Consider the following 26,720-nt stretch of genomic DNA (forward strand, 5'->3'; position numbering starts at 1 on the left):
AGGGAGCTACCTCCTTGTGGGAGGTGTGGGAGAGTTCATGGAGGTCGTTGCTTGTTAGGGAGCGGGGTTTGCTTTAGGTGCAGACAGCCGGGGCATACCGCTGACGCGTGTCCTCGAAAACCCTTTGAGACGACACCGTAGCAGCCTTCTGCTTCCCAGCAGGGAAGAGTTTTTGCCACTATCCGTCAGAAGGCCGAGCGAGCTGGTACAGTGGTGACAGGTACGCTCCAAATCTTAGGGCACTATGCTTTTGTACTGTTTGACTCTGGGTCGTCCCACTCGTTCATATCCTCTGTTTTCGTTCAGCATGTGGGTTTAGAGGTAGAACCGTTGGGTTGTGTTTTGTCTGTTTCTACTCCATCTAGGGAGGTCCTGTTGTCTAAGGAGAAAATAAAGGCATGTCGGGTAGAGATAGCCAACCACGTGTTAGACGTCACCCTGCTAGTGTTAGACATGCAGGATTTTGATGTGATTTTAGGCATGGATTGGCTGTCAGCTAACCATGCAAGCATAGACTGTTTTGGTAAGGAAGTCGTCTTTAACCCTCCCTCTGGGCCTAGCTTCAAATTTATGGGGGCAGGCATTGTATGTATACCCAAGGTCATCTCAGCCATGAAGGCTAGTAAACTACTCAGCCAGGGTACTTGGGGCATCTTGGCAAGCGTAGTAGACACCAGAGAGTCAGAAGTTTCCTTGTCCTCCGAACTAGTAGTAAGGGAGTACCCTGATGTTTTCCCCGACGAGCTTCCTACACTTCCGCCTCCCAGGGAGATAGCCTTCACCATTGAGTTAGAGCCAGGTACTGCTCCTATCTCGAGGGCCCCTTACAGAATGGCCCCAGCCGAGCTAAAGGAGCTGAAGGTACAGCTGCAGGAGTTGCTGGACAAGGGTTTCATCCGACCCAGTGTGTCACCTTGGGGAGCCCCAGTGTTGTTTGTGAAGAAGAAGGATGGGTCGATGCGCCTTTGCATTGACTACAGAGAGCTGAACAAGGTGACAGTTAAGAACCGCTACCCCTTGCCTAGGATTGATGACTTGTTCGACCAGTTGCAGAAAGCCACTGTCTTTTCTAAGATCGATCTGCGATCAGGCTATCACCAGTTGAGGATCAGGGACAGTGATATCCCTAAGATGGCCTTCCGTTCTAGATACGGACATTACGAGTTCATTGTGATGTCTTTTGGGTTGACTAATGCCCCTGCGGTATTCATGGACTTGATGAACAGGGTGTTTAAGGATTTCTTGGACTCGTTCGTCATAGTTTTCATTGACGACATTTTGATTTACTCTAAGACAGAGGCCGAGCATGAGGACCATTTGCACCAGGTTTTGGAGACCCTTCGATCCAATAAGTTGTATGTCAAGTTCTCCAAGTGTGAGTTCTGGCTGAAGAAGGTATCTTTCCTTGGACATGTGGTGTCCAGTGAGGGAGTTTCGGTGGATCCAGTAAAGATCGAGGCGGTTACCAATTGGCCTCGACCGTCTACGGTTAGCGAGATTCGTAGTTTCCTGGGCTTAGCAGGTTACTACAGGAGGTTCGTGGAAGACTTCTCACATATAGCAAGTCCCTTGACCCAGTTGACCAGGAAGAGAACTCCTTTTGTTTGGAGCCCAGCTTGCGAGAGTAGCTTTCAGAAGCTTAAGCAGAAGCTAGTGACTGCACCGGTCCTGACAGTGCCCGATGGGTCGGGAAGTTTTATGATCTACAGTGATGCCTCCAAGAAAGGACTGGGTTGCGTGCTGATGCAGCAGGGCAGGGTAGTTGCTTATGCCTCCCATCAGTTGAAGAGTCACGAGCAGAACTATCCTACCCATGACCTGGAGTTGGCAGCAGTGGTTTTTGCACTGAAGATATGGAGGCATTACCTGTACGGTAAGAAGATACAGATTTTCACTGACCATAAGAGCCTGAAGTACTTCTTCACCCAGAAGGAGTTGAACATGAGGCAGAGGAGGTGACTTGAGTTAGTAAAAGACTATGACTGTGAGATTCTGTACCACCCAAGTAAGGCAAATGCAGTAGCTGACGCGTTGAGTAGGAAAGTTGCACATTCAGCAGCACTGATCACCAAGCAAGCCCCCTTACTCAGAGATTTTGAGAGAGTCGAGATTGCAGTTTCAGTAGGAGAGGTTACCTCACAGTTGGCTCAATTGTCAGTGCAGTCGACCTTGAGGCAGAGGATTATCGTTGCTCAGCTAAATGATCCTTACTTGGTCGAGAAGCGTCGTTTGGTAGAGACAGGGCAAGGTGAGGATTTCTCCATATCCTCTGACGATGGCCTTACGTTTGAGGGACGCTTGTGTGTGCCGGAAGACAGTGTAGTCAAGACAGAGCTGTTGACTGAGGCTCACAGTTCTCCATTTACTATGCACCCTGGAAGTACGAAGATGTACTAGGACTTAAGGGGTGTCTATTGGTGGAGGGACATGAAGAGAGAGGTGGCAGGTTTTGTCAGTAGGTGTTTGGTATGCCAGCAGGTGAAGGCACCTAGACAGCGACCAGCCGGGTTGTTGCAGCCCTTGAGTGTGCCAGGATGGAAATGGGAGAGTGTGTCGATGGACTTCATTACAGGACTGCCCAGGACCCTAAAGGGCTATACAGTGATCTGGGTTGTTGTCGACAGACTCACAAAGTCAGCCCACTTTGTTCCAGGGAAATCCACTTACACTGCCAGTAAGTGGGGACAGTTATATATGACGGAGATAGTAAAACTGCATGGCATACCTGTATCCATCGTTTCGGACAGAGATGCTCGTTTCACATCAAAGTTCTGGAAAGAACTTCAACTTGCTTTAGGCACGAGGTTAGACTTCAGCACGGCTTTCCACCCTCAAACTGATGGTCAGACAGAGAGATTGAACCAGGTTTTGGAAGACATGCTGCGAGCCTGCATGCTAGAGTTTTCAGGGAGTTGGGACTCCCATTTGCATCTGATGGAGTTCGCTTATAATAACAGCTACCAGGCTACTATCGATATGGCACCGTTTGAGGCTCTGTATGGTAAGTGTTGTAGATCTCCTGTCTGCTGGGGCGAGGTTGGTGAGTAGAGGATGCTAGGCCCCGAGTTAGTTCAGACCACCAACGCAGCCATACAGAAGATTCGAGCTCGTATGCTGACAACACAGAGCAGACAGAAGAGTTATGCTGATGTACGACGTAAGGATTGGTTAAAGGTATTGGTGAGATATTTTTGGTAAAAGAAAAAAAAAGAAAAGAAAAGAAGGGATGTTTGTGATTGGTTGGAGTTAATTGAAGAGAGAGAAAGGGGTGTGTAACGCCCCGAAGTTCGAGGTAAAATTTTAGCATTTTAAGTGAATTGTTCGGAAATTTGAGTTTTGGTAAAACGATAAAATAATAATATAATATTGATTAGATTATTATTATCGGGAATTATTATTACAATTTTTAATGTTAATATTTTCTTTTTATTTATTTAAAATAAATATTAATATTCTTATTTAATATTATTATAATTAATTAATATTAATATTCTATTATAAATTATATAAATTTTATTCAATATATATATATACATGTATCATTATTTACTGTTATTATATTTAATATTATTATTATTATTATTATTATTCATTTTTATTAAATATATATTTATTATTATTATTTATATATATATATATATATATATATATATATATATATGTATATATATATATATATATATATATATATGTATATATATATATATATATATATATATATTAAAAAAAAGAGAGAGGAAGAAACCCTACGCGCGCGGGCCATCCATTTTCGCTTTCTCCCTTGCGCCGCCGCACGACCCCGAAAGCCCCACCGCCTTCACGAAGCGCCGCCGCCATCTCTTCTTCTTCTTCTTCTTCTCTTCGGCTTCTTCACCCGACGAACACAGACGCCATCCGTACGCCTTCGACGACCGCCCGTTTCTCTCCATCCGCACCTCACCGACGGGAAGCCACAGCGACAGCCGTCCCCGACCATCCTTCTTCTGGGTTCCGCGTGCACGGCCAGCCATCGGCCGTCTCTGCCTCGGTGGTGCGGCGTCGGCTGTCGCCATACCAACATCGACGTAAGGGCAAGCCATTCGGCCATCGTACCGCCGTCGTTCGCCGGAAGAAAGGACCATCGAAACCGTGGCTGCCGTTTTCATCCAACCCGACCCGGTTCCAAGCTGACCCGACCCAAAACCCGCTTCCAGTCCGAGCCACACACAAATCCGGGTGAGCCGAGCTGAGTAAGCCGAGCCGAGTGAGCCGCGAGCCGAGCCGCAAGCCGAGTGAGCCGAGCCGCGAGCTGAGTGAGCCGAGCCGCGAGCCGAGCCGCGAGCCGAGTGAGCCGAGTCGAGCCGAGCCGAACGCCTTCAAGCCGAGCCGAGCTCCTTGTTTCATCAAGCCACCTAAGCCTCCCTTCCTCCGCTCCGGGTCACGGTGAGTCTTCGGTAAGGATTGTTTTCGATGAATTCCCTAATGTTGCTACATCCGATTAGAGTTTGAATATTGGAATAAGATATGGCCCTACTTTTCTCCCTTGAAGGTAGTACAGAGTTGACGCTTAAGTTCTCGGGTCCCGCGGTAGGCTTGGTTGGAGATAGCTTCCTTTCCTTGGGTAAGTCAACGGATGTCGCTTCCGACCTTTTTAAAACGACTTCTACTAAAGTCATCAACTAAAACTTTCGTGTTTCGTTTAGGTGGATCTGTTGAGCGTGGATTCGATCGAGGGGCATAACCGAGTATCAGGTAAGGGTTTTCCTACTACTGGACCCCGAATCCAGGCTGAAAACGTAGAAATCCACAGGGGATTACACGTTAGTGACTGTACTGAATAACTGTATGCGTGTTGACTGTTAAGTACTGTTATTATATTTTGTCTGATGTAAAGATACTGTGACTGCTTATTGTGGATTGAGATTTTATGTTGATGGACCTTGAAGTTACGGTTCAGTATGTAGTAAAACACTGGTCTGGATGTTGTTCATGGAGTTTGGACGGGGAAGGACAGTGAGTCCGGTTTTTTGTTGGTTAGTCGATTGGATCTAGGGTTTTCCCTAATGGTGTGCGAATTGGTGATGCGTATAGCAACTGAGGGTGTAGATGTTTAAACCTATACTATCTGACTGACAAAGCCTATGGCGGAACTGTAATATGAATGCCGTTGGGGTGTGACTGATGTAGACGGTTTAGTATGGACTGAGGGGTAACGGTTAGCTTCATCTATGGGGTAGTGTGCCTTACGGATAAGTGCATCCTTCGGGAGCACTAGACTGATAGGTGCATCCTTCGGGAGCACTAGACTGATAGGTGCATCCTTTGGGAGCACTAGACTGATGTGTGCGTCCTTCGGGAGCACTAGACTGATACGTGCATCCTTCGGGAGCACTAGACTGATATGTGCATCCTTCGGGAGCACTAGACTGATGTGTGCATCCTTCGGGAGCACTAGACTGATATGTGCGTTCTACGGAACCACTAGACTGTTATGTAGGGTACCCCCGAATAGGAAGTTAACTGTTGTCCCCTAACGGGCCCAGTAGTGGGTCCCTTACTGGGTATGTTTATACTCACCCTTTTCTCTTCTTTAACTTTTCAGGTAAGGGCACAGCGAGGGGCAGACCGATGAGAGGCAGGAAGGACGCGTGAAGGCCATATGGACGCGTCTGGTTTTCTTATCGCTTCCGCTATGTATTTTGTCAGAATATTTTGATGTGTGATTTTGAACTGGTAACTTGAGTTTTTATTTGTGGTTTTTTTTATTGATTTAAAATAGGGCCCGAAACTGTCTTTTGTAAGGTTTCTAATGTTTTAATGAATCGTAACTGGTCCGTTTTAAATTTTATGTCGAATAGTCGAGTTTTGGTATTTGGTAGTGACCTCAGCTTAGTCCGGAAAGTTGGGTCGTTACAGGGTGGTTGTTATTTGGAGTAAATTAAGGAAAAAGAAAAAAAAAGGATAATAATTCTTATATCATTATTATTTTTCTTAAAAGGGGCATTGGGAAACGTGGGAGACTATTCACCTTCTTCCCCAAAGTAAACCCTAATCCCAAATCCTTCAAAGTATCCGCTGCTGCCGCCTCTTCCTCCTCCGCCAGCCGCCGCCTTCGACGTGTTCACAGAGCAGTCGAGCCGACCAGCACTAATCCGACCCGCAACCCTTTGCGCCTCCAAGCCGTCGGGTTCGTGCCTCCAAGCCGTCGGACTCGCGTCGCTAGCCGTCCTACTTCGCCAGCCGATCCCTCCCGTCGTCCGCGTCGCTCCGCAGCCAGCTCACAAGCCGCGCCGCCACTCGTCTCGAGCGAGTCAATCCGCGTCGCGTCGCTCTGCTCCGATCCGCGTCTCCGCCCCGCGTCCGATCGCCAGCCGACCCGCGCCTTCTACCGCAGTCGATCCACGAGAGACGCCGCGCCTACGATCCGGAACCCGACCCGCGCAGCCGCTCCACACCGTCAAGCCGCGCCCGACCTTTTTAAAACGACTTCTACTAAAGTCATCAACTAAAACTTTCGTGTTTCGTTTAGGTGGATCTGTTGAGCGTGGATTCGATCGAGGGGCATAACCGAGTATCAGGTAAGGGTTTTCCTACTACTGGACCCCGAATCCAGGCTGAAAACGTAGAAATCCACAGGGGATTACACGTTAGTGACTGTACTGAATAACTGTATGCGTGTTGACTGTTAAGTACTGTTATTATATTTTGTCTGATGTAAAGATACTGTGACTGCTTATTGTGGATTGAGATTTTATGTTGATGGACCTTGAAGTTACGGTTCAGTATGTAGTAAAACACTGGTCTGGATGTTGTTCATGGAGTTTGGACGGGGAAGGACAGTGAGTCCGGTTTTTTGTTGGTTAGTCGATTGGATCTAGGGTTTTCCCTAATGGTGTGCGAATTGGTGATGCGTATAGCAACTGAGGGTGTAGATGTTTAAACCTATACTATCTGACTGACAAAGCCTATGGCGGAACTGTAATATGAATGCCGTTGGGGTGTGACTGATGTAGACGGTTTAGTATGGACTGAGGGGTAACGGTTAGCTTCATCTATGGGGTAGTGTGCCTTACGGATAAGTGCATCCTTCGGGAGCACTAGACTGATAGGTGCATCCTTCGGGAGCACTAGACTGATGTGTGCATCCTTCGGGAGCACTAGACTGATGTGTGCATCCTTCGGGAGCACTAGACTGATATGTGCGTTCTACGGAACCACTAGACTGTTATGTAGGGTACCACCGAATAGGAAGTTAACTGTTGTCCCCTAACGGGCCCAGTAATGGGTCCCTTACTGGGTATGTTTATACTCACCCTTTTCTCTTCTTTAACTTTTCAGGTAAGGGCACAGCGAGGGGCAGACCGATGAGAGGCAGGAAGGACGCGTGAAGGCCATATGGACGCGTCTGGTTTTCTTATCGCTTCCGCTATGTATTTTGTCAGAATATTTTGACGTGTGATTTTGAACTGGTGACTTGAGTTTTTATTTGTGGTTTTTTTTTATTGATTTAAAATAGGGCCCGAAACTGTCTTTTGTAAGGTTTCTAATGTTTTAATGAATCGTAACTGGTCCGTTTTAAATTTTATGTCGAATAGTCGAGTTTTGGTATTTGGTAGTGACCTCAGCTTAGTCCGGAAAGTTGGGTCGTTACAGTTGGTATCAGAGCCTAAGTTTTAGGTTCTGTAGACTGGCTTATAATGTGAGTCTGTGTTTTGTGTCCTTATGGCTGAAACGATCCTTGCCGCTCGTCAGGTACGCTCTCATGAAAGTATATGTATAACTCTACATGCATTACCTTACCTAAGTTAAACTGAAAATTCAACTACCATTTATGACTAAAGAGATCGTTGGTGGTTGTTAGGGAAATGCCGCCGAGGAGAGGTGCACGTAGGGGTGGCCGAGGAGGCCGAGGAGGGGGAGCAGGACGCGTTCAACCTGAGGTGCAGCCTGTAGCCCAAGCCCCTGACCCGACTACGCCAGTTACTCATGCGGACCTAGCCGCCATGGAGCAGAGGTTTAGAGATTTGATTATGCAGATGCGGGAGCAGCAGAAGCCTGCCTCTCCAACTCCGGCGCCAGCTCCAGCGCCAGCTCCAGCACCAGCTCCTGCACCAGCTCCTGCTCCAGCTCCGACTCCAGTACCAGTTGCGCCCCAGTTTGTGCCGGATCAGTTGTCAGCAGAGGCTAAGCACCTGAGGGATTTCAGGAAGTATAATCCCACGACGTTCGATGGGTCTTTGGAGGACCCCACCAGGGCTCAGATGTGGTTATCGTCCTTGGAGACCATATTCCATTACATGAAATGCCCTGAGGATCAGAAGGTTCAGTGTGCTGTTTTTATGTTGACTGACAGAGGTACTGCATGGTGGGAGACTACAGAGAGGATGCTAGGTGGTGATGTGAGTCAGATCACGTGGCAGCAGTTCAAGGAGAATTTCTATGCAAAATTCTTCTTTGCCAGTTTGAGAGACGCCAAGCGGCAGGAGTTCCTGAACTTAGAGCAGGGTGATATGACAGTGGAGCAGTATGATGCGGAGTTTGACATGTTATCCCGCTTCGCTCCCGAGATGATAGCGACCGAGGCGGCCAGAGCTGATAAGTTTGTTAGAGGCCTCCGACTGGACATTCAGGGTTTGGTCCGAGCTTTCAGACCCGCTACTCATGCCGATGCACTGCGCCTGGCAGTGGATCTCAGTTTACAGGAGAGGGCTAACTCGTCTAAGACCGCTGGTAGAGGTTCGACATCGGGACAGAAGAGGAAGGCTGAGCAGCAGCCTGTTCCAGTGCCACAGCGGAATTTCAGATCAAGTGGTGAGTTTCGCCGCTTCCAGCAGAAACCTTTTGAGGCAGGGGAGGCTGCCAGAGGGAAGCCGTTGTGTACCACTTGTGGGAAGCACCATCTGGGCCGTTGCTTGTTCGGGACCAGGACTTGCTTTAAGTGTAGGCAAGAGGGTCATACAGCTGATAGATGCCCGTTGAGACTTACGGGGAACGCACAGAATCAGGGAGCAGGTGCTCCACATCAGGGTAGAGTCTTTGCTACCAACAAAACTGAGGCTGAGAAGGCAGGCACGGTAGTGACAGGTACGCTCCCAGTGTTGGGGCATTACGCCTTAGTTTTGTTTGATTCGGGTTCGTCACATTCTTTTATCTCTTCCGCATTTGTGTTGCATGCCCGCTTAAAGGTAGAGCCCTTACACCATGTTCTATCAGTATCTACTCCTTCCGGGGAATGTATGTTGTCGAAGGAAAAGGTGAAAGCATGCCAAATTGAGATAGCAGGCCATGTGATTGAAGTAACGCTGATAGTCCTGGATATGCTAGACTTTGATGTAATCCTGGGTATGGATTGGTTGGCCGCTAACCACGCCAGCATAGATTGTTCACGTAAGGAGGTAACGTTTAACCCTCCCTCGATGGCCAGTTTTAAATTTAAGGGAGAAGGGTCAAGGTCGTTGCCTCAGGTAATCTCAGCCATCAGGGCCAGTAAACTGCTCAGTCAGGGTACTTGGGGTATCTTAGCGAGCGTGGTGGATACTAGAGAGGCCGATGTATCCCTGTCATCAGAACCAGTAGTGAGGGACTATCCGGATGTCTTTCCTGAGGAACTTCCAGGGTTACCTCCGCTCAGAGAGGTTGAATTTGCCATAGAGTTGGAGCCGGGCACGGTTCCTATATCCAGAGCCCCTTACAGAATGGCCCCCGCAGAACTGAAAGAACTGAAGGTACAGTTACAGGAATTGCTTGATAAGGGATTCATTCGACCGAGCGTGTCACGTTGGGGTGCGCCAGTTTTATTTGTTAAGAAGAAGGATGGATCGATGCGTCTATGCATTGACTATAGGGAGTTGAACAAGGTAACCGTAAAGAACAGATATCCCTTGCCCAGGATTGACGATCTATTTGACCAGTTACAGGGAGCCACAGTGTTCTCTAAGATTGATCTTCGGTCGGGATACCATCAGCTGAGGATTAAGGATGAGGATGTACCGAAGACAGCATTTCGTTCCAGGTATGGACACTACGAGTTTATTGTGATGTCTTTTGGTTTGACGAATGCTCCGGCAGTGTTTATGGACTTGATGAACAGAGTGTTTAGGAAGTTCCTAGATACTTTTGTGATCGTGTTTATCGACGATATCTTGATATACTCCAAGACGGAGGCCGAACACGAGGAGCATTTACGTATGGTTTTGCAAACACTTCGGGATAATAAGTTGTACGCAAAGTCCTCGAAGTGCGAGTTTTGGCTGAAGCAGGTGTCCTTTCTGGGCCACGTGGTTTCTAAGGCTGGAGTCTCTGTGGATCCAGCTAAGATAGAGGCAGTCACCGGTTGGACCCGACCTTCCACAGTCAGTGAGGTTCGTAGCTTTCTGGGTTTAGCAGACTATTATCGACGGTTTGTGGAGAACTTTTCTCGTATAGCTACTCCTCTTACTCAGTTGACCAGAAAGGGAGTTCCTTTTGTTTGGAGCAAGGCATGTGAGGACAGTTTCCAGAACCTTAAACAGAAGCTAGTTACCGCGCCGGTTCTTACTGTACCTGATGGTTCTGGCAGTTTTGTGATTTATAGTGATGCTTCCAAGAAAGGTTTGGGTTGTGTTTTGATGCAACAGGGTAAGGTGGTCGCTTATGCTTCTCGTCAGTTGAAGAGTCATGAGTAGAACTACCCTACACATGATTTAGAGTTGGCAGCAGTGGTTTTTGCTTTGAAAATATGGAGGCATTACTTATATGGTGAAAAGATACAGATCTTCACGGACCATAAGAGCCTGAAATACTTCTTTACTCAGAAAGAATTGAATATGAGACAGCGAAGGTGGCTTGAGTTAGTGAAGGATTACGATTGTGAGATATTGTATCATCCAGGCAAGGCAAACGTGGTAGCTGATGCTCTTAGTAGAAAGGTATCACATTCGGCAGCACTTATTACCCGACAGGCCCCATTGCATCGGGATCTCGAGCGAGCTGAGATTGCAGTGTCAGTGGGGGCAGTTACTATGCAGTTAGCCCAGTTGACGGTACAGCCGACTTTGAGACAAAGGATCATTGATGCTCAGAGTAACGATCCTTATCTGGTTGAGAAACGTGGCCTAGCAGAGGCAGGGCAAGCGGTTGAGTTCTCATTATCCTCTGATGGTGGACTTTTGTTCGAGAGACGCCTCTGTGTGTCGTCAGATAGTGCGGTTAAGACAGAATTATTATCTGACGCTCACAGTTCCCCATTTTCTATGCACCCAGGTAGTACGAAGATGTATCAGGACCTGAAGCGGGTTTATTGGTGGCGTAACATGAAGAGGGAAGTAGCAGAATTTGTTAGTAAGTGCTTGGTGTGTCAGCAGGTTAAGGCACCAAGGCAGAAACCAGCGGGTTTATTACAACCCTTGAGCATACCGGAATGGAAGTGGGAAAACGTGTCCATGGATTTCATTACAGGGTTACCGAGAACTCTGAGGGGATTTACAGTGATTTGGGTTGTGGTGGACAGACTTACTAAATCAGCGCACTTCGTTCCTGGTAAATCCACCTATACTGCTAGTAAGTGGGCACAGTTGTACATGTCTGAGATAGTGAGATTGCACGGAGTGCCAGTGTCGATTGTTTCTGATAGAGATGCCTGTTTCACTTCCAAATTCTGGAAGGGTTTGCAGACTGCTATGGGCACGAGGTTAGACTTTAGTACAGCTTTCCATCCACAGACTGACGGCCAGACTGAACGTCTGAACCAAGTTTTAGAGGATATGTTGCGAGCGTGTGCATTGGAATTTCCAGGTAGCTGGGACTCCCACTTACATTTGATGGAATTTGCTTATAATAACAGTTATCAGGCTACTATTGGCATGGCACCGTTTGAGGCCCTGTACGGCAAATGTTGTAGATCCCCGGTTTGCTGGGGTGAGGTAGGTGAGCAGAGATTGATGGGCCCTGAGTTAGTTCAGTCTACCAACGAAGCGATACAGAAGATTAGATCACGCATGCATACCGCTCAGAGTAGACAGAAGAGTTATGCAGATGTGAGGCGGAAGGATCTCGAATTTGAGGTAGGGGACAAGGTGTTCTTAAAGGTAGCACCTATGAGAGGTGTCTTACGTTTTGAAAGGAGGGGAAAACTGAGTCCCCGTTTTGTTGGGCCGTTTGAGATTCTGGAGCGGATAGGCCCTGTAGCTTATCGCTTGGCGTTGCCCCCATCACTCTCGACAGTCCATGATGTGTTTCATGTTTCTATGTTGAGGAAATACGTGCCAGATCCATCCCATGTAGTTGATTACGAGCCACTGGAGATTGATGAAAACCTGAGCTATGTTGAACAACCCGTTGAGGTGCTTGCTAGAGAGGTGAAGACGTTGAGGAATAAGGAAATCCCTCTGGTTAAAGTCTTATGGCGGAATCACCGGATAGAAGAGGCTACGTGGGAGCGAGAAGATGACATGATGTCCCGTTATCCCGAGCTGTTCGAGGAATAAAACTTTCGAGGACGAAAGTTCCCTAAGGAGGGAAGAATGTAACGCCCCGAAGTTCGAGGTAAAATTTTAGCATTTTAAGTGAATTGTTCGGAAATTTGAGTTTTGGTAAAACGATAAAATAATAATATAATATTGATTAGATTATTATTATCGGGAATTATTATTACAATTTTTAATGTTAATATTTTCTTTTTATTTATTTAAAATAAATATTAATATTCTTATTTAATATTATTATAATTAATTAATATTAATATTCTATTATAAATTATATAAATTTTATTCAATATATATATATACATGTATCATTATTTACTGTTATTATATTTAATATTATTATTATTATTATTATTATTATTATTATTCATTTTTATTAAATATATATTTATTATTATTATTTATATATATATATATATATATATATTTTAAAAAAAAGAGAGAGGAAGAAACCCTACGCGCGCGAGCCATCCATTTTCGCTTTCTCCCTTGCGCCGCCGCACGACCCCGAAAGCCCCACCGCCTTCACGAAGCGCCGCCGCCATCTCTTCTTCTTCTTCTTCTTCTCTTCGGCTTCTTCACCCGACGAACACAGACGCCATCCGTACGCCTTCGACGACCGCCCGTTTCTCTCCATCCGCACCTCACCGACGGGAAGCCACAGCGACAGCCGTCCCCGACCGTCCTTCTTCTGGGTTCCGCGTGCACGGCCAGCCATTGGCCGTCTCTGCCTCGGTGGTGCGGCGTCGGCTGTCGCCATACCAGCATCGACGTAAGGGCAAGCCATTCGGCCATCGTACCGCCGTCGTTCGCCGGAAGAAAGGACCATCGAAACCGTGGCTGCCGTTTTCATCCAACCCGACCCGGTTCCAAGCTGACCCGACCCAAAACCCGCTTCCAGTCCGAGCCACACACAAATCCGGGTGAGCCGAGCTGAGTAAGCCGAGCCGAGTGAGCCGCGAGCCGAGCCGCAAGCCGAGTGAGCCGAGCCGCGAGCTGAGTGAGCCGAGCCGCGAGCCGAGCCGCGAGCCGAGTGAGCCGAGCCGCGAGCCGAGTGAGCCGAGTCGAGCCGAGCCGAACGCCTTCAAGCCGAGCCGAGCTCCTTGTTTCATCAAGCCACCTAAGCCTCCCTTCCTCCGCTCCGGGTCACGGTGAGTCTTCGGTAAGGATTGTTTTCGATGAATTCCCTAATGTTGCTACATCCGATTAGAGTTTGAATATTGGAATAAGATATGGCCCTACTTTTCTCCCTTGAAGGTAGTACAGAGTTGACGCTTAAGTTCTCGGGTCCCGCGGTAGGCTTGGTTGGAGATAGCTTCCTTTCCTTGGGTAAGTCAACGGATGTCGCTTCCGACCTTTTTAAAACGACTTCTACTAAAGTCATCAACTAAAACTTTCGTGTTTCGTTTAGGTGGATCTGTTGAGCGTGGATTCGATCGAGGGGCATAACCGAGTATCAGGTAAGGGTTTTCCTACTACTGGACCCCGAATCCAGGCTGAAAACGTAGAAATCCACAGGGGATTACACGTTAGTGACTGTACTGAATAACTGTATGCGTGTTGACTGTTAAGTACTGTTATTATATTTTGTCTGATGTAAAGATACTGTGACTGCTTATTGTGGATTGAGATTTTATGTTGATGGACCTTGAAGTTACGGTTCAGTATGTAGTAAAACACTGGTCTGGATGTTGTTCATGGAGTTTGGACGGGGAAGGACAGTGAGTCCGGTTTTTGGTTGGTTAGTCGATTGGATCTAGGGTTTTCCCTAATGGTGTGCGAATTGGTGATGCGTATAGCAACTGAGGGTGTAGATGTTTAAACCTATACTATCTGACTGACAAAGCCTATGGCGGAACTGTAATATGAATGCCGTTGGGGTGTGACTGATGTAGACGGTTTAGTATGGACTGAGGGGTAACGGTTAGCTTCATCTATGGGGTAGTGTGCCTTACGGATAAGTGCATCCTTCGGGAGCACTAGACTGATAGGTGCATCCTTCGGGAGCACTAGACTGATAGGTGCATCCTTTGGGAGCACTAGACTGATGTGTGCGTCCTTCGGGAGCACTAGACTGATACGTGCATCCTTCGGGAGCACTAGACTGATATGTGCATCCTTCGGGAGCACTAGACTGATGTGTGCATCCTTCGGGAGCACTAGACTGATATGTGCGTTCTACGGAACCACTAGACTGTTATGTAGGGTACCCCCGAATAGGAAGTTAACTGTTGTCCCCTAACGGGCCCAGTAGTGGGTCCCTTACTGGGTATGTTTATACTCACCCTTTTTTCTTCTTTAACTTTTCAGGTAAGGGCACAGCGAGGGGCAGACCGATGAGAGGCAGGAAGGACGCGTGAAGGCCATATGGACGCGTCTGGTTTTCTTATCGCTTCCGCTATGTATTTTGTCAGAATATTTTGATGTGTGATTTTGAACTGGTAACTTGAGTTTTTATTTGTGGTTTTTTTTATTGATTTAAAATAGGGCCCGAAACTGTCTTTTGTAAGGTTTCTAATGTTTTAATGAATCGTAACTGGTCCGTTTTAAATTTTATGTCGAATAGTCGAGTTTTGGTATTTGGTAGTGACCTCAGCTTAGTCCGGAAAGTTGGGTCGTTACAGGGTGGTTGTTATTTGGAGTAAATTAAGGAAAAAGAAAAAAAAGGATAATAATTCTTATATCATTATTATTTTTCTTAAAAGGGGCATTGGGAAACGTGGGAGACTATTCACCTTCTTCCCCAAAGTAAACCCTAATCCCAAATCCTTCAAAGTATCCGCTGCTGCCGCCTCTTCCTCCTCCGCCAGCCGCCGCCTTCGACGTGTTCACAGAGCAGTCGAGCCGACCAGCACTAATCCGACCCGCAACCCTTTGCGCCTCCAAACCGTCGGGTTCGTGCCTCCAAGCCGTCGGACTCGCGTCGCTAGCCGTCCTACTTCGCCAGCCGATCCCTCCCGTCGTCCGCGTCGCTCCGCAGCCAGCTCACAAGCCGCGCCGCCACTCGTCTCGAGCGAGTCAATCCGCGTCGCGTCGCTCCGCTCTGATCCGCGTCTCCGCCCCGCGTCCGATCGCCAGCCGACCCGCGCCTTCTACTGCAGTCGATCCACGAGAGACGCCGCGCCTACGATCCGGAACCCGACCCGCGCAGCCGCTCCACACCGTCAAGCCGCGCCCGAGCGTCAAGTCGCGTGCACCCGCAAGCCGAGCTGCACGCGCGCAGCACCCGCAAGCCGAGCCGCGCCTGCTCTTCCAGCCGACCAAGCCGAGCCGATTCCTGCTCGTCTAGCCAAGTTGATCCACCTGCCCTTGAGCCGCCAGTCTGCTCCGGTTCCTTTCCACCTACTTTGGTGAGTCAAAAGTGCTTCTCACACCCAGCCAAGATTTGAAACTTTAATCTAAATAATTTTATTTGGACTAAATTAAATTATCGCTTAAGGAACGTCTTGGACCGACTGACTTGGGAGTGTTGGAACTCTTCAGTAGGGGCTCAAGCATTGCAACCTCGATCGTGGGTAAGTCGCCTCAAGTAAGTCTTGGACCAATCTTTCCATGAGGTAAATTACTAAATTGTGAACTTTTGACCCTTTAGGACTTGCGCCGCTTGGGAAAGCGTGTTGTTACTGTTAGGACTCGTCGAGCAAATATCGAGGTAAGAGACTTCTACTACTAGCTCTGTGATTAGAACCATGAGATCGCTTACACCTCCAGTTATGCGTGTTAAGGACTAGACTGCATAACACATGTAATTAATGAGAGCATGATGTGATTGATGATGTGGTTACATGATGGTATGATATTGTGATGATGTGACTTGTTGTAATTGTATGTTGGATATTGTGATGGTTTGTGAAATGGCGATTAGATTGGTTTGATTACATGTTGTAATTGTATGTTGGATATTGTGATGTTGGATATTGTTATGGTTAGGGTACTTGTTAGCTTAACCTATTAGAGTCGTACCGGCATGGGTGTCCTTCGGGATCACCACCTATTTAGGACTGTGCGGTCCGACGGGACGCCAGTCTAGCATGGATATAGATATGATTCGAGTGATTCGACGGGGTCCTCGCATCCCGATTGTCTTAGTGTTACCCCCGGGTTCACTACAGACCAGCAGGTCCTAGGTGCTCCCCCGAGACACCGAAGACCAGATTTTCGTTCTTACGGGAGCGCATGTTGCACGTGTTCGGAAACGTGTCAGAGATTGGGTACCATTTACAGGACTCTAATAGGAAGCTAACAGGCACCTAGTGGGACTAGTAGTGGGTCCCTTACTGAGTATTTTATACTCACTCTCTCCATGTCATGTTTTTCAGGTAGAGGCCGAGGTAGGGGCAAAGGCAAGCTGGCGAGCGACCAGAAGTGATCGTGGCGAGCCATAGGGATTTCTGTTTCCGCTTACACCTTGTTTTAGACATTTAGTACTTGAGTTTTATTTTCTTCATTATTTACTATTTCATTTCTTTAAAAGTAGATAGGGCCCGAGTAGGATTTTAATATTCAATTTCATTTTGCATATTACCCTGATTTGATTTTCATAAATAAAATTATGAAGTTTTACTCGTTTTTACTAAACTTTATGGCTTAAATCATGTGTTTTACATTTAGTAATGACTTCAACTCAGTATAAGGAGTTGGGTCGTTACAATAACTCAACTGGAATTGACATTATTTTTCTTTTAAGAGGTTAAAGATTGGATCCTTTTTCTACAATTAGACATAGCAAAAAAACTTATTTGTAACACTTATTATCTAGTTGTTTTTCCATAAAGTAAGCATGTTCTCTCAATTTTCAACCCTTGAGTAAAAAAAGTTGAAGTTTTAGCCGAAATTCTAAAAATGAAAGGAAGTTTTAAAAATTGTTTTGTTAGTTTTCAAAATTTTGCTTATTCTTTTAACATGTAGGTGGAAATTAGAGAATAAGGAAAGAAATTTTGAAGTGAGAGATGATTATAAACTTTATTATTAAAAAATTAAGGCTCTGTTTGACTCGTGATCTAATCTTTTTTTTTTTAAATATCAGTAGAAAATTAAAATGATTTATTTTTCACAGTATTCAAAATCAAGTTGGGTTTGAATTTAAGAGTGTTTGATTGTAAATTTAAAAAAGTAATAAATTTTTCATTTTTTTTTGGGTAAAATTCATTATTTCAGCTACGAAAAATCTAATTTAATAGTTTATTATTATTATTATTATTATTATTATTATTATAATGAATTCAGTTGTTTTTATTGTTAATAAGAGAAGGGAAGATGGTGGATTGAGAAAAGAAGTTTGATTTGTTAATATAGAAGTAGATATTAATATTAATAATAATAGAAAGTTGTTTATGAGAAGAAAAAAGAAAATTGAAAAATTAGGAAGAAGATAAAGAAAAAGAAATCCATGGCGGAAAGGAAGGATCAATAACTGGTTTGGTCCATTTAGTTGGTTTGGTCCATTCAATGCGTAAAGGCAGAATAAAATGTTCTAAAAGTCCACTCTAGAAAAAGTAAAAGTATATTAAATTTATGTATTTTATTTTTCTACAAGTAAAACCACAATCCCAAGTTTCTTTCCTAATTTCTTTTTCAATCTTTAGTTTTATGGAAATTTAAGCAGGAGGGAAGATGAGATTATTAAAATAACATAAAGGACGGACGGACCACAACTATATTTTTCTCTTAAACATTTATTAAAAGATCTAAATTTGCATTTTTTTAATAATTATGATGCCTTCAAATTTTAATTCTAGTCTGATTTATTATTCATTCTTTTTTAAAATATCAATATTTTGAAAGCTTATTGTTTTAAATCATAACAATGTTGAAAATATTTTTATATATAAACAAAATTATTAAATCATACTAATGCCTATTAGAATCTATCTATCTATCTCTGTAGATGATAATCGTTTAAACTATATTTACCATTTACATAAAAAAAATGAAATATTTCAAAAAAGAAAAAGCAAAATTATGATGTAGTGGAATGTATAAAGATAGGGATAGAAATGTTCATTTAACCGTGAGGCCGGGGTCCCACGAGGAGCAGCCCCGAACGAGGTGGAAAATTCCCAAACACAGGGGGAATGGGAGAGGGAGTGGAGATTACTCTTTCCTCGTTGACATTTCAAGGTTGGAAATTGGTAATACATTCCCCAACTCGGCCTCGATCCTCCGTCTCACCTCGAAGGGAAAAAATTATGTCTACAAGATGTTTATATATATATAATTATACTTATTTATCAAAAATGAAAAACAAAAAAGCAAAAGAAATGTCCACGAAATCTCTGCGGGAAATCCCACCTTGTGGGGAAATTCGTGGGAATGGGGAGTGAGATAGGGGAGTAGGGATGGGAGCCCTGCCCCCGACCCCTGGACATCTCTAGTATTTTGGAATAAAAAATTCATAAACTAAGAATTATATTCAATGGTGGCCTAGAACTATAGTATATAGAAGAGTTCATTAACAACATATTTTCTTTTTCTGTTTGCTAAACTTACCAAGTCAACGATCAAATTTATACAAATATGTTTCAAAGGATTTTCTTCTACAAATCGAAGAGGTCAGAGTAACTTGAACACAAAGCAATTTTTGTTCCATCTCTTTCTTCTCAATCCTCTCCTATTTTGAAAATTTTCCTTTTACAGCCTACACTCACCCATGGCCGCCGAGCTTTCGATGCCGGAGTATGTTGAACACAGTCGGAGACTCCTCGTAATGAAGAATCCTGATAGCTTATTGGAGGTATTATCGGAAGGCTTTTTGTGGTAAATGCCGTTTTCTTCTTCAGCAACGTCTTCGACTCCTCATTCCTACAGCTATGGACTCCTTTGGTACTTCATTCATAGCATATTGATTTGTGAAAGATAAGAACTTTGAGTGATAGTTGTAAAAGCTTTCGAGGTTTGGTGTCCTGATATTGTTAGTTTTCGGTCAAGTTAAAGTCCTTTGAAATTTTGTCGTTTCCTTCTTCTTCTTTTTTTCTGAATCTCATTTTACTTCTCTGCAGAAAGTCACAACCACAATTCAGAAATCTATCATTCTGCAACTGAGGAGAACAAGAAGAGGAATGGGGATTTCTAATAATTCAGATTCAATATTGGATTATGGGATGGAAAAATTAAGATCTTCCAAAGTGAGGAAGGAGGAATTTGTTCATTTGGAAAAGATAGATGGAAAACTGAAAAATGTTGTTCAAGGGCTAGAGATTCACGCAGGAGTTCTTAACGACGAATAGCAGAAGAACATTGTTGATTATGTTTACCATTTACAACAAAAAGGACGAAGAGCCCAAATTGGAAGTATTTATTCTTCCCATACTTTGCTTTCTAATTCAATTTTTTTCCTTGCAATATATGCTCATTATCGTTCTCGTATGTTTTCAACAGAGCGTAGGTATTCCGAAACTAGTGAGAGGTAAAGGAAGAGTTACCATTCAATTTGGATGCTGCTACAATTATGCAATGGTCTTCGACCACACTGCTTTCTTAATTACCTTCGTATTCATGTTGTTCTAGTTCAATACAAGTTTCTTCAAACCCCTTTGCTTCCTTGGTAGTCTGTCTTATTCTATATTGTCCTTTTGTAGGATTAAAATGGAATCCCACCTGGTATCGTAAGAGATGAGGAAGTTGATCTATTGCCATCTTTGTTTAAGAAGATGATCAAGAGATTCGTGAAGTGGCTGATTCTACATAGTACATGCATCCCCGATAGCTGCATCGTAAACATATATGATGAAGGAGATTGCATTCCTCCACACATTGATCACCATGATTTTCTAAGACCCTTTTGCACTGTGTCATTTCAAACAGAAAGTAACATCATATTTGGCACTCGACTAGAAGTTCTTAGTCCTAGAGAGTTCTCTGGTCCTGTCTCGACTCCTTTGCTCTAAGGGTATGACAAACACCATTATTGTGCTTTCTTTGTTTGTCCACTTCATTTTCTTGGTTATAAATCTAATGTTATGTCTGTGCTTCTATTGATATTGCAGTTTTGTATTGATTTTAAGTGGTAATGAAACTGATCTTGCCAAGCATTGTGTACCTAGTGTCAAAGCAAAAAGGTTGGATATCTACTATTGTTATTTTATAATCTTCAAATCGTTCCCAAAAGAAAAAAGTTCCTAATATTTTGAATCTTTTGGGCTTATTGCAGGACTTTGATCGCATTCCGAAAAATGGATGACAGGAAACTTCCATACAGGATTTGCCTGATCTTGAACTTCAAAGAATCAAGCCGCTGGAGTTTAAATGGCAAGAGAAAGAGAGCGATAATGAACTAGAGGAAGGTGAAATTAAAAAAAGTGAGCATCATGATTATTCACCCAAGCCACTACATTTATTATCCCAAAGGCAAGAGGACAAAAATAAGAGCATTCAAGTGAAGGAAGATGAAAGAAAAAAGAAGAGCCATCACAATTATAATTCAGTGGACTTCTCTCAGTGGTAGAAGGAAGCAAATTATGAAAGAAAAGAGGGATACCACCAATACTCACCATATCTATCCTCTCAACAAACCAAACGTCAGAGGTTTCAAGTTGTTGTCTATTGAAGAATCAGAAACTCAGCATAAGAAGGAAGCCCACAATTTCTCAGAATCACAATCACAGTTCAATAATGTATCTTCTGTATCTATAAATCACTCTTAAACAGGAAGAAGATTGAGTAGTTGAAGTATGATTTATAGCATCTTAGGCACTAATCATTAACTTTTTCAGTTCCAGAAATGTTTTACACTTTTTGTAAGCAGAGTCCAAACAGAAGAAGCTTCTGAAAGTTTATAATTATGCAATTTGTATGTAATGGAAGTAGTTATTTATGCATTAATTGTACAGCTTATGGAGATAATTCCTTGTCTTGCTAAAAGTACAGTACAAGTAAAAGGCTTCTAAAATTGGGTTTTGAACCAACATTAAAAAGATAAATAGATTTCAATTCAATAAGAAATGAAAATGAAAAGAGCAGCTTCAAGAAGGATGAACCTTATTGGAAGAAATAGCCTTCCAGGCAGATCTCATGGAAGCAGTGGCAGAATTCATAGCTGCCTCCATGTACCTCTTAGAAGCAACCGACGCAGCTTTCTCCATCAAACTACCCATCTTGCGAGCCTTCTCAGACTTATCAAGGAGTTGTTGTAGCTCAGCTTTAGCCATCTGATCAAACTCCTCTTCGAACCGTCTGAACTCATCCATGGCAAATGCATGGTTTTCCATTTGACTAACCGATAAAAATTGTTGTTGCTTCAATGGCTCTTCATAACTTTATAAGGATTCATTCAACAACAGATTTTGAGTTCAAGTGTTATGGCGACGACGAGATGCTACTACCTTCAAATGATGAAATAAATTATGAGGACGTCAATGAAGAGTATAGAGGTTCAATTCATGAAATGGAGATAAATGAAAAACGTGATCAAATTGCACAACTTCTCATGTCTAGTTGATATTATATTATTTAAGAAAAATTATTATTATTATTATTATGTTTTGTTGTTGGAGATCAATTATAGTTTTTATGATTATAAATTTAAGTATCAAGTTACTTCTACCTCTAAAATAAAATTATCTAAAAAATTTAATACCAAAAAAATAATGTTTTGTTTTAACTTTACTAATTTCAAAATTTTAAAACAATTAGTTTCGAGATAACGTGGAATTAATTTCAAAGTATATTCCTTTTTAAAAATCAAAATATATGTATAATAGTATTTAGTAGTCCTATATATAATTTGAGTTAAAGTATAAACATTTTGTTATATTACAAACCAAACAAAATTTACCTATAAACACTTAATAAAAACATCTAACCAAGAGGTAAGTGTTTGGTTTTAAATTCATTTAGAAGAAAATGTTTAAAAGGTTCTTCAAAAACATTTTCTTAAAAAAACAAACAAACCCACCCTTAATTGTTTGTGAAAGAGAATTTGGAGGAACAAAACAATCCGAAGAGAAAGTCGGGAGAAATCAGATTACCAAAGTCATTGGCTTCTTCTTCTTCTTCTTACTCTTCCATTTCTAATCTCTGATCTGAAACCACCAATCGGATTCCATTTGCGATTTCTAGATTCGGAAACATCATGCGCCGGGAAGTTGTCTTGCCGTTGTTCCTCCTCTGTTTCTTCGCCACAGATCTTCTTCGAACTGCTCATTCAATCTGGTTGAACTTGCCTCCATCTGGAACCAAGTGCGTCTCCGAGGAAATCCAGACCAACGTTGTCGTTCTTGCCGATTATGTCGTCGTCGCTGATCATTCTCACTCCCCCACCTTCTCTATCAAGGTCAATTTTCCACATTAAACCTTTTTTTTCTTTTTCAATGCCTTTTTCATTAGTGCCCTTGGAGTTTTGCATTTCAAATTTCTTGATTCATTAATTTGTTTGATGGGCTATAGCCTACAATGGATACGCTTAATTAAAAAAAAAAAAAAGAAAAAAAACCCACCCTGATGGGTACTATTGGTTCTTGTCTTTCTATGCTATGTATTTGTTGATTTGCCTCTCCCGTTTGCTTTTGCCCACCAATTGCGAAATGCAAAGAACTATGATCTATTTCTTTTGTGTTTCTCCCCTTTTCTTTTCTTCGATATTCTAAATTCTGATGTTTTCACGTCCCTGTAGGCATATCATTGCAGTGAGATAAAAGAAAGAGATCAATTCTGTGAATGTAATCTTTTCTTTACTGCTATGGAGGGTTTGTTTGGTTTCTGATTTTGGCTGTTAAGATTATTTCAAAACATCTATAGGAATAGTTGTGGATTGATTTCAAGGGGAAGAGAAATACCTTGGGAATTTGCTACTGACCCAACATAACAAATGGTTTTGCAAATTGTTTCAGAATTCTTCCTCACATATGATTTCTAGTCTAGTGATTGTTTGGAGGATGATTCATGAGGGGGGGTGATGAAAAAGTTGGATCTTGGATCTGAGGTCTCACTTTTCTGAAGGGTCTTTTCCATGAAATTCATGGTGATAAAATTCAAATTGGAGAGTTCTCTTGGCACACATCATGCACCTTAGTTCCCGATAAGGATTTAAATTGGATGGATAGAATTTAGGAGCTTAGCTCTTTTTTCCATGTCCTTGTACAATTCCTCGAAAATTAAATTGTCATTTTTTACATCCCCCCCCCCCCCCCCCCCCCAACACACACACACACACACCTCCCCCAAACCAAGGGAGGAAAAAGAAAAAAAAAGAAAAAGAAAAGAGGAGTCTCAAAACGTTACTAGTATTTATGTTATTGACAGCGGCGGATCTTTATTTACAGTTCAACTTGAGTCTGCAGATGAAATGCTTTGGCCATTTCTTTGGTGGATTCCATTGAGGGGTTGTTTTTTAACCTATGCATCCCTGCTGAACATTTTTAAGAGATCATTGCGCTTAGTAAATAAGCTTTGTTTGCTATTTCTTGGTTTTAACAAATTTCTCTTCAACCCCTCAATCTAAGACTTAAACAACTACTGTCGAGTTTAGACTTACCGGTGCTTCAGACCATTTGATATGGACTACCGATGGAGTCACTGTTCAGTGTTCATGTAGAGTTGTAAACAACCAGGTCAACTGCACTCTTAGGGTAACTAGCCAGTCCATTGGTTGTGCCTGCACTATGGATCTCGATGACCTATAAATATCATTGATAATGGCAGATTTGAAAGCTTCCTTGGATGATTTGGCTGTCTTGTAAAATTCTTGACCTTCAAAATCTCGATGACCTATGATTTGGATGATTTGGCTGTCTTGTAACTTTTAAAGACATGAGCTATTGATGTTTTTGGTTGATATGTGGAAGGAGTTTCTTTTCAAGTTGATGGGTAACTTCCTCTAATATCGTGATGTCTGTTATTGTTTTACACTTAACTGATCGATGGTGGGCTCATTTAGGTGACATCTCCATATGGGAACAATCTTCATCACTCGGAGAATGTAACACACGGCCAGTTCGCATTTACGACCACTGAGGCTGGTAATTATCTAGTATGTTTCTGGTTGTCTGACTACAAACATGAAGCTGGCAATGAGATAAGTGTCAACCTTGATTGGAGAACTGGTATTGCAGCCAAGGATTGGGAATCAGTTGCAAAAAAAGAGAAGATTGAGGTAACTAGCTCCTCTTGCCTTTCCATATTTCACTATACCCTAAAACTTCCATTCTAATGCTCAACCTCATTCTCATTTAGGGTGTTGAACTCGAGCTGAGGAAACTGGAGGGAGCAGTTGAAGCTATTCATGAAAATCTACTCTATCTCAAGGACAGGTAACTAAGTTTCCATGGTGAAAATGGATGCTTAACAAAATATAGCCCTTAATCTCATTTATATAATTTTGGATGCTTACAGAGAAGCAGATATGAGGACGGTGAGCGAGAGGACAAATGCACGAGTTGCGTGGTATAGCCTCATGTCCTTGGGTGTGTGCATTGTTGCTTCTACTTTACAAATATTGTACTTGAAGCGATTCTTTCAGAAGAAAAAACTTATTTAGAGAGTCTTCTACTCATGTTTCAGAAAGAGATTGTTAACTTATTTAGTTTTATTTCTTTATACAAAGTAGAGAAGTTTTGACACGAACTGCAAGCCATGCAGAGCTTGTTTATAATTTTTATTCCAGATTTTTGTGTTTTCTTTTTCCTCTGTTGCTTTGATAGAATTTAGTGAGTTCTGCTTGTTGAGATTCGATGTTCATCATCCTTTACGTGATTAGGATTCATAGAGAAATTGAAGGTCAAGAAGATGGATCATACCATAATTTGATCAAAATGTGAGCATATAAGAAATATTTGCAAATCAGCAGCTTAGCAGCTTCAGTTTCTATTAGTCCCAAGTTTAATTTAAGACAATATGGTTGACAATGTTTAGCTTTGAATAATCCTTTTTTTTTTTCTTTAAGAAATCAAAAGAATTAAGATCAATCTAGCTGAATTCAATTGATTAAAGGGCATTGATTATGTATTTATTATTATAAATTTTATTGAGTTTCTACTACGTGGGTATCCAAAGCTCTAACTTGTGGATGATATGCATTTTAAAAAGTTGGTTTATGTTGCAATTATCTATTCATTTAATTGGTTAACTATTTAGGTCTATAAACAAATAGGTTTGGTTACACCGTTGTCTTAACTTTCCTATTTTTTACATTAATAACCTAACAAGCTAGTATTTTGTACAATAGAAGAAGCATACAAGGGAAGTTTCTTACAACTTTTCAAAATCGTTTTTTTCTTTAAACATCTGAAAACTGAAACTCATAAATAAAAGTACGAATAGACAAGATATTTTGAAGATATATTTAATAGGTACAATACGATGTGTATTAATTTTTTAATTTTTAAAAAATAAATTGAAGGGTACATTTCATAAGTGTATGAACAATTCAATTTGTACAATATATGGGAATGATATTAATATTATATTTTCTAATATACTATAAAATAAAAATGGTATATGTGGTAAATACTTACACTTTTCAATCTATTACCTCTATATTTGATATATGTTAGGAGATCTCGATGGAACTGTGCTCGATTTGTAGCTACGCCTCGTCCTCCACCCATCCCTCTGCAGCTAGGCCACTTCAAGGCTTCAAACCTTTAACTGCCACTGATCTTTCTTCTATGAACGTAGAAGGCATCAAAAAAAGAAAGATTTCTCTTCTTGTCCGTGGTCTTCTTCATTAGGTTCCTTTTCTTTTCTTCCTTCGTTACCGCTCTTTCTCTTTCTTCAATTTTCTTTCAGGATCCCTGCAACTGCGAGACTCGCTTGGGGTTCAAACTTGTAGTGGCCTCCTTTTCCTTATTGGGAGGGTAGAATGAGCGAGCGGACAACATTTCTGTTTGAACCGAGGTCATTTCTCTTTGAACAACACCGACTGGCCCTTAACCACTGACCTTTAAATAATATGCAAGCAAAAGTTAAAAACATTAATATTAAACAAAACTAACATACTGCTTTGCATATACTTTTGTAACAACTCAACTCTCTCTTTATACTAAGTTGAGATCATTACTAAAAAACAATAAAGATAGACATTTCTTGAAAAGAGGAAAACTAAATTTTCATTAAAAACAAAATACTGAAATATCGATACATAGACAGGGAAGCAAAAATGAGTCCCCATATTACATGTCACGGATCCTTCCTGTCGCTCGCCAGCTTTCCTCTATCTTTACCTTTGCCAAAAATATTAAACATATACTCAGTAAGCTAGTCCCGCTAGGTGTCTGTTAACTTCCTATTAGAGTGCTGTAAAGAAGTACGCCTGAACTGGCATGTTCCCGAACACGTGCAATCTGT

At 42.5% G+C, this 26,720-nt stretch overlaps 2 protein-coding genes, 1 long non-coding RNA gene and 1 pseudogene across 3 annotated transcripts; 2 read left to right on the top strand and 2 right to left on the bottom strand.

Moving 5' to 3' along the window:
- The first annotated feature begins 19,089 nt into the window (after positions 1 to 19,089).
- LOC127150069 (RNA demethylase ALKBH9B-like) lies at positions 19,090 to 20,716 on the top strand (annotated as a pseudogene).
- A 530-nt stretch (positions 20,717 to 21,246) lies between these two features.
- Positions 21,247 to 21,753, bottom strand: LOC103496225 (uncharacterized). Its single transcript, XM_017046414.2, has one exon. It carries the CDS (start codon positions 21,644 to 21,646, stop codon positions 21,401 to 21,403), a length of 246 nt encoding a protein of 81 aa, XP_016901903.1. The 5' UTR covers positions 21,647 to 21,753; the 3' UTR covers positions 21,247 to 21,400.
- Positions 21,754 to 22,212: 459 nt separating this feature from the next.
- LOC103496123 (transmembrane emp24 domain-containing protein p24delta3-like) lies at positions 22,213 to 25,058 on the top strand. Its single transcript, XM_008457859.3, has 4 exons — positions 22,213 to 22,710; positions 24,313 to 24,528; positions 24,609 to 24,685; positions 24,768 to 25,058. Exons 1-4 carry the CDS (start codon positions 22,510 to 22,512, stop codon positions 24,910 to 24,912), a joined length of 639 nt encoding a protein of 212 aa, XP_008456081.1. The 5' UTR covers positions 22,213 to 22,509; the 3' UTR covers positions 24,913 to 25,058.
- Positions 22,418 to 23,480, bottom strand: LOC127149821 (uncharacterized). The gene is made up of 2 exons (XR_007821526.1): positions 23,213 to 23,480; positions 22,418 to 23,043 (listed from the first exon to the last, which is right to left on the bottom strand). It is a non-coding gene; the product is annotated as an uncharacterized LOC127149821 (long non-coding RNA).
- Positions 25,059 to 26,720: the final 1,662 nt, after the last annotated feature.

The sequence above is a fragment of the Cucumis melo genome, chromosome 6 (assembly GCF_025177605.1).
Source record: "Cucumis melo cultivar AY chromosome 6, USDA_Cmelo_AY_1.0, whole genome shotgun sequence".
Lineage (NCBI taxonomy): Eukaryota > Viridiplantae > Streptophyta > Magnoliopsida > Cucurbitales > Cucurbitaceae > Cucumis > Cucumis melo.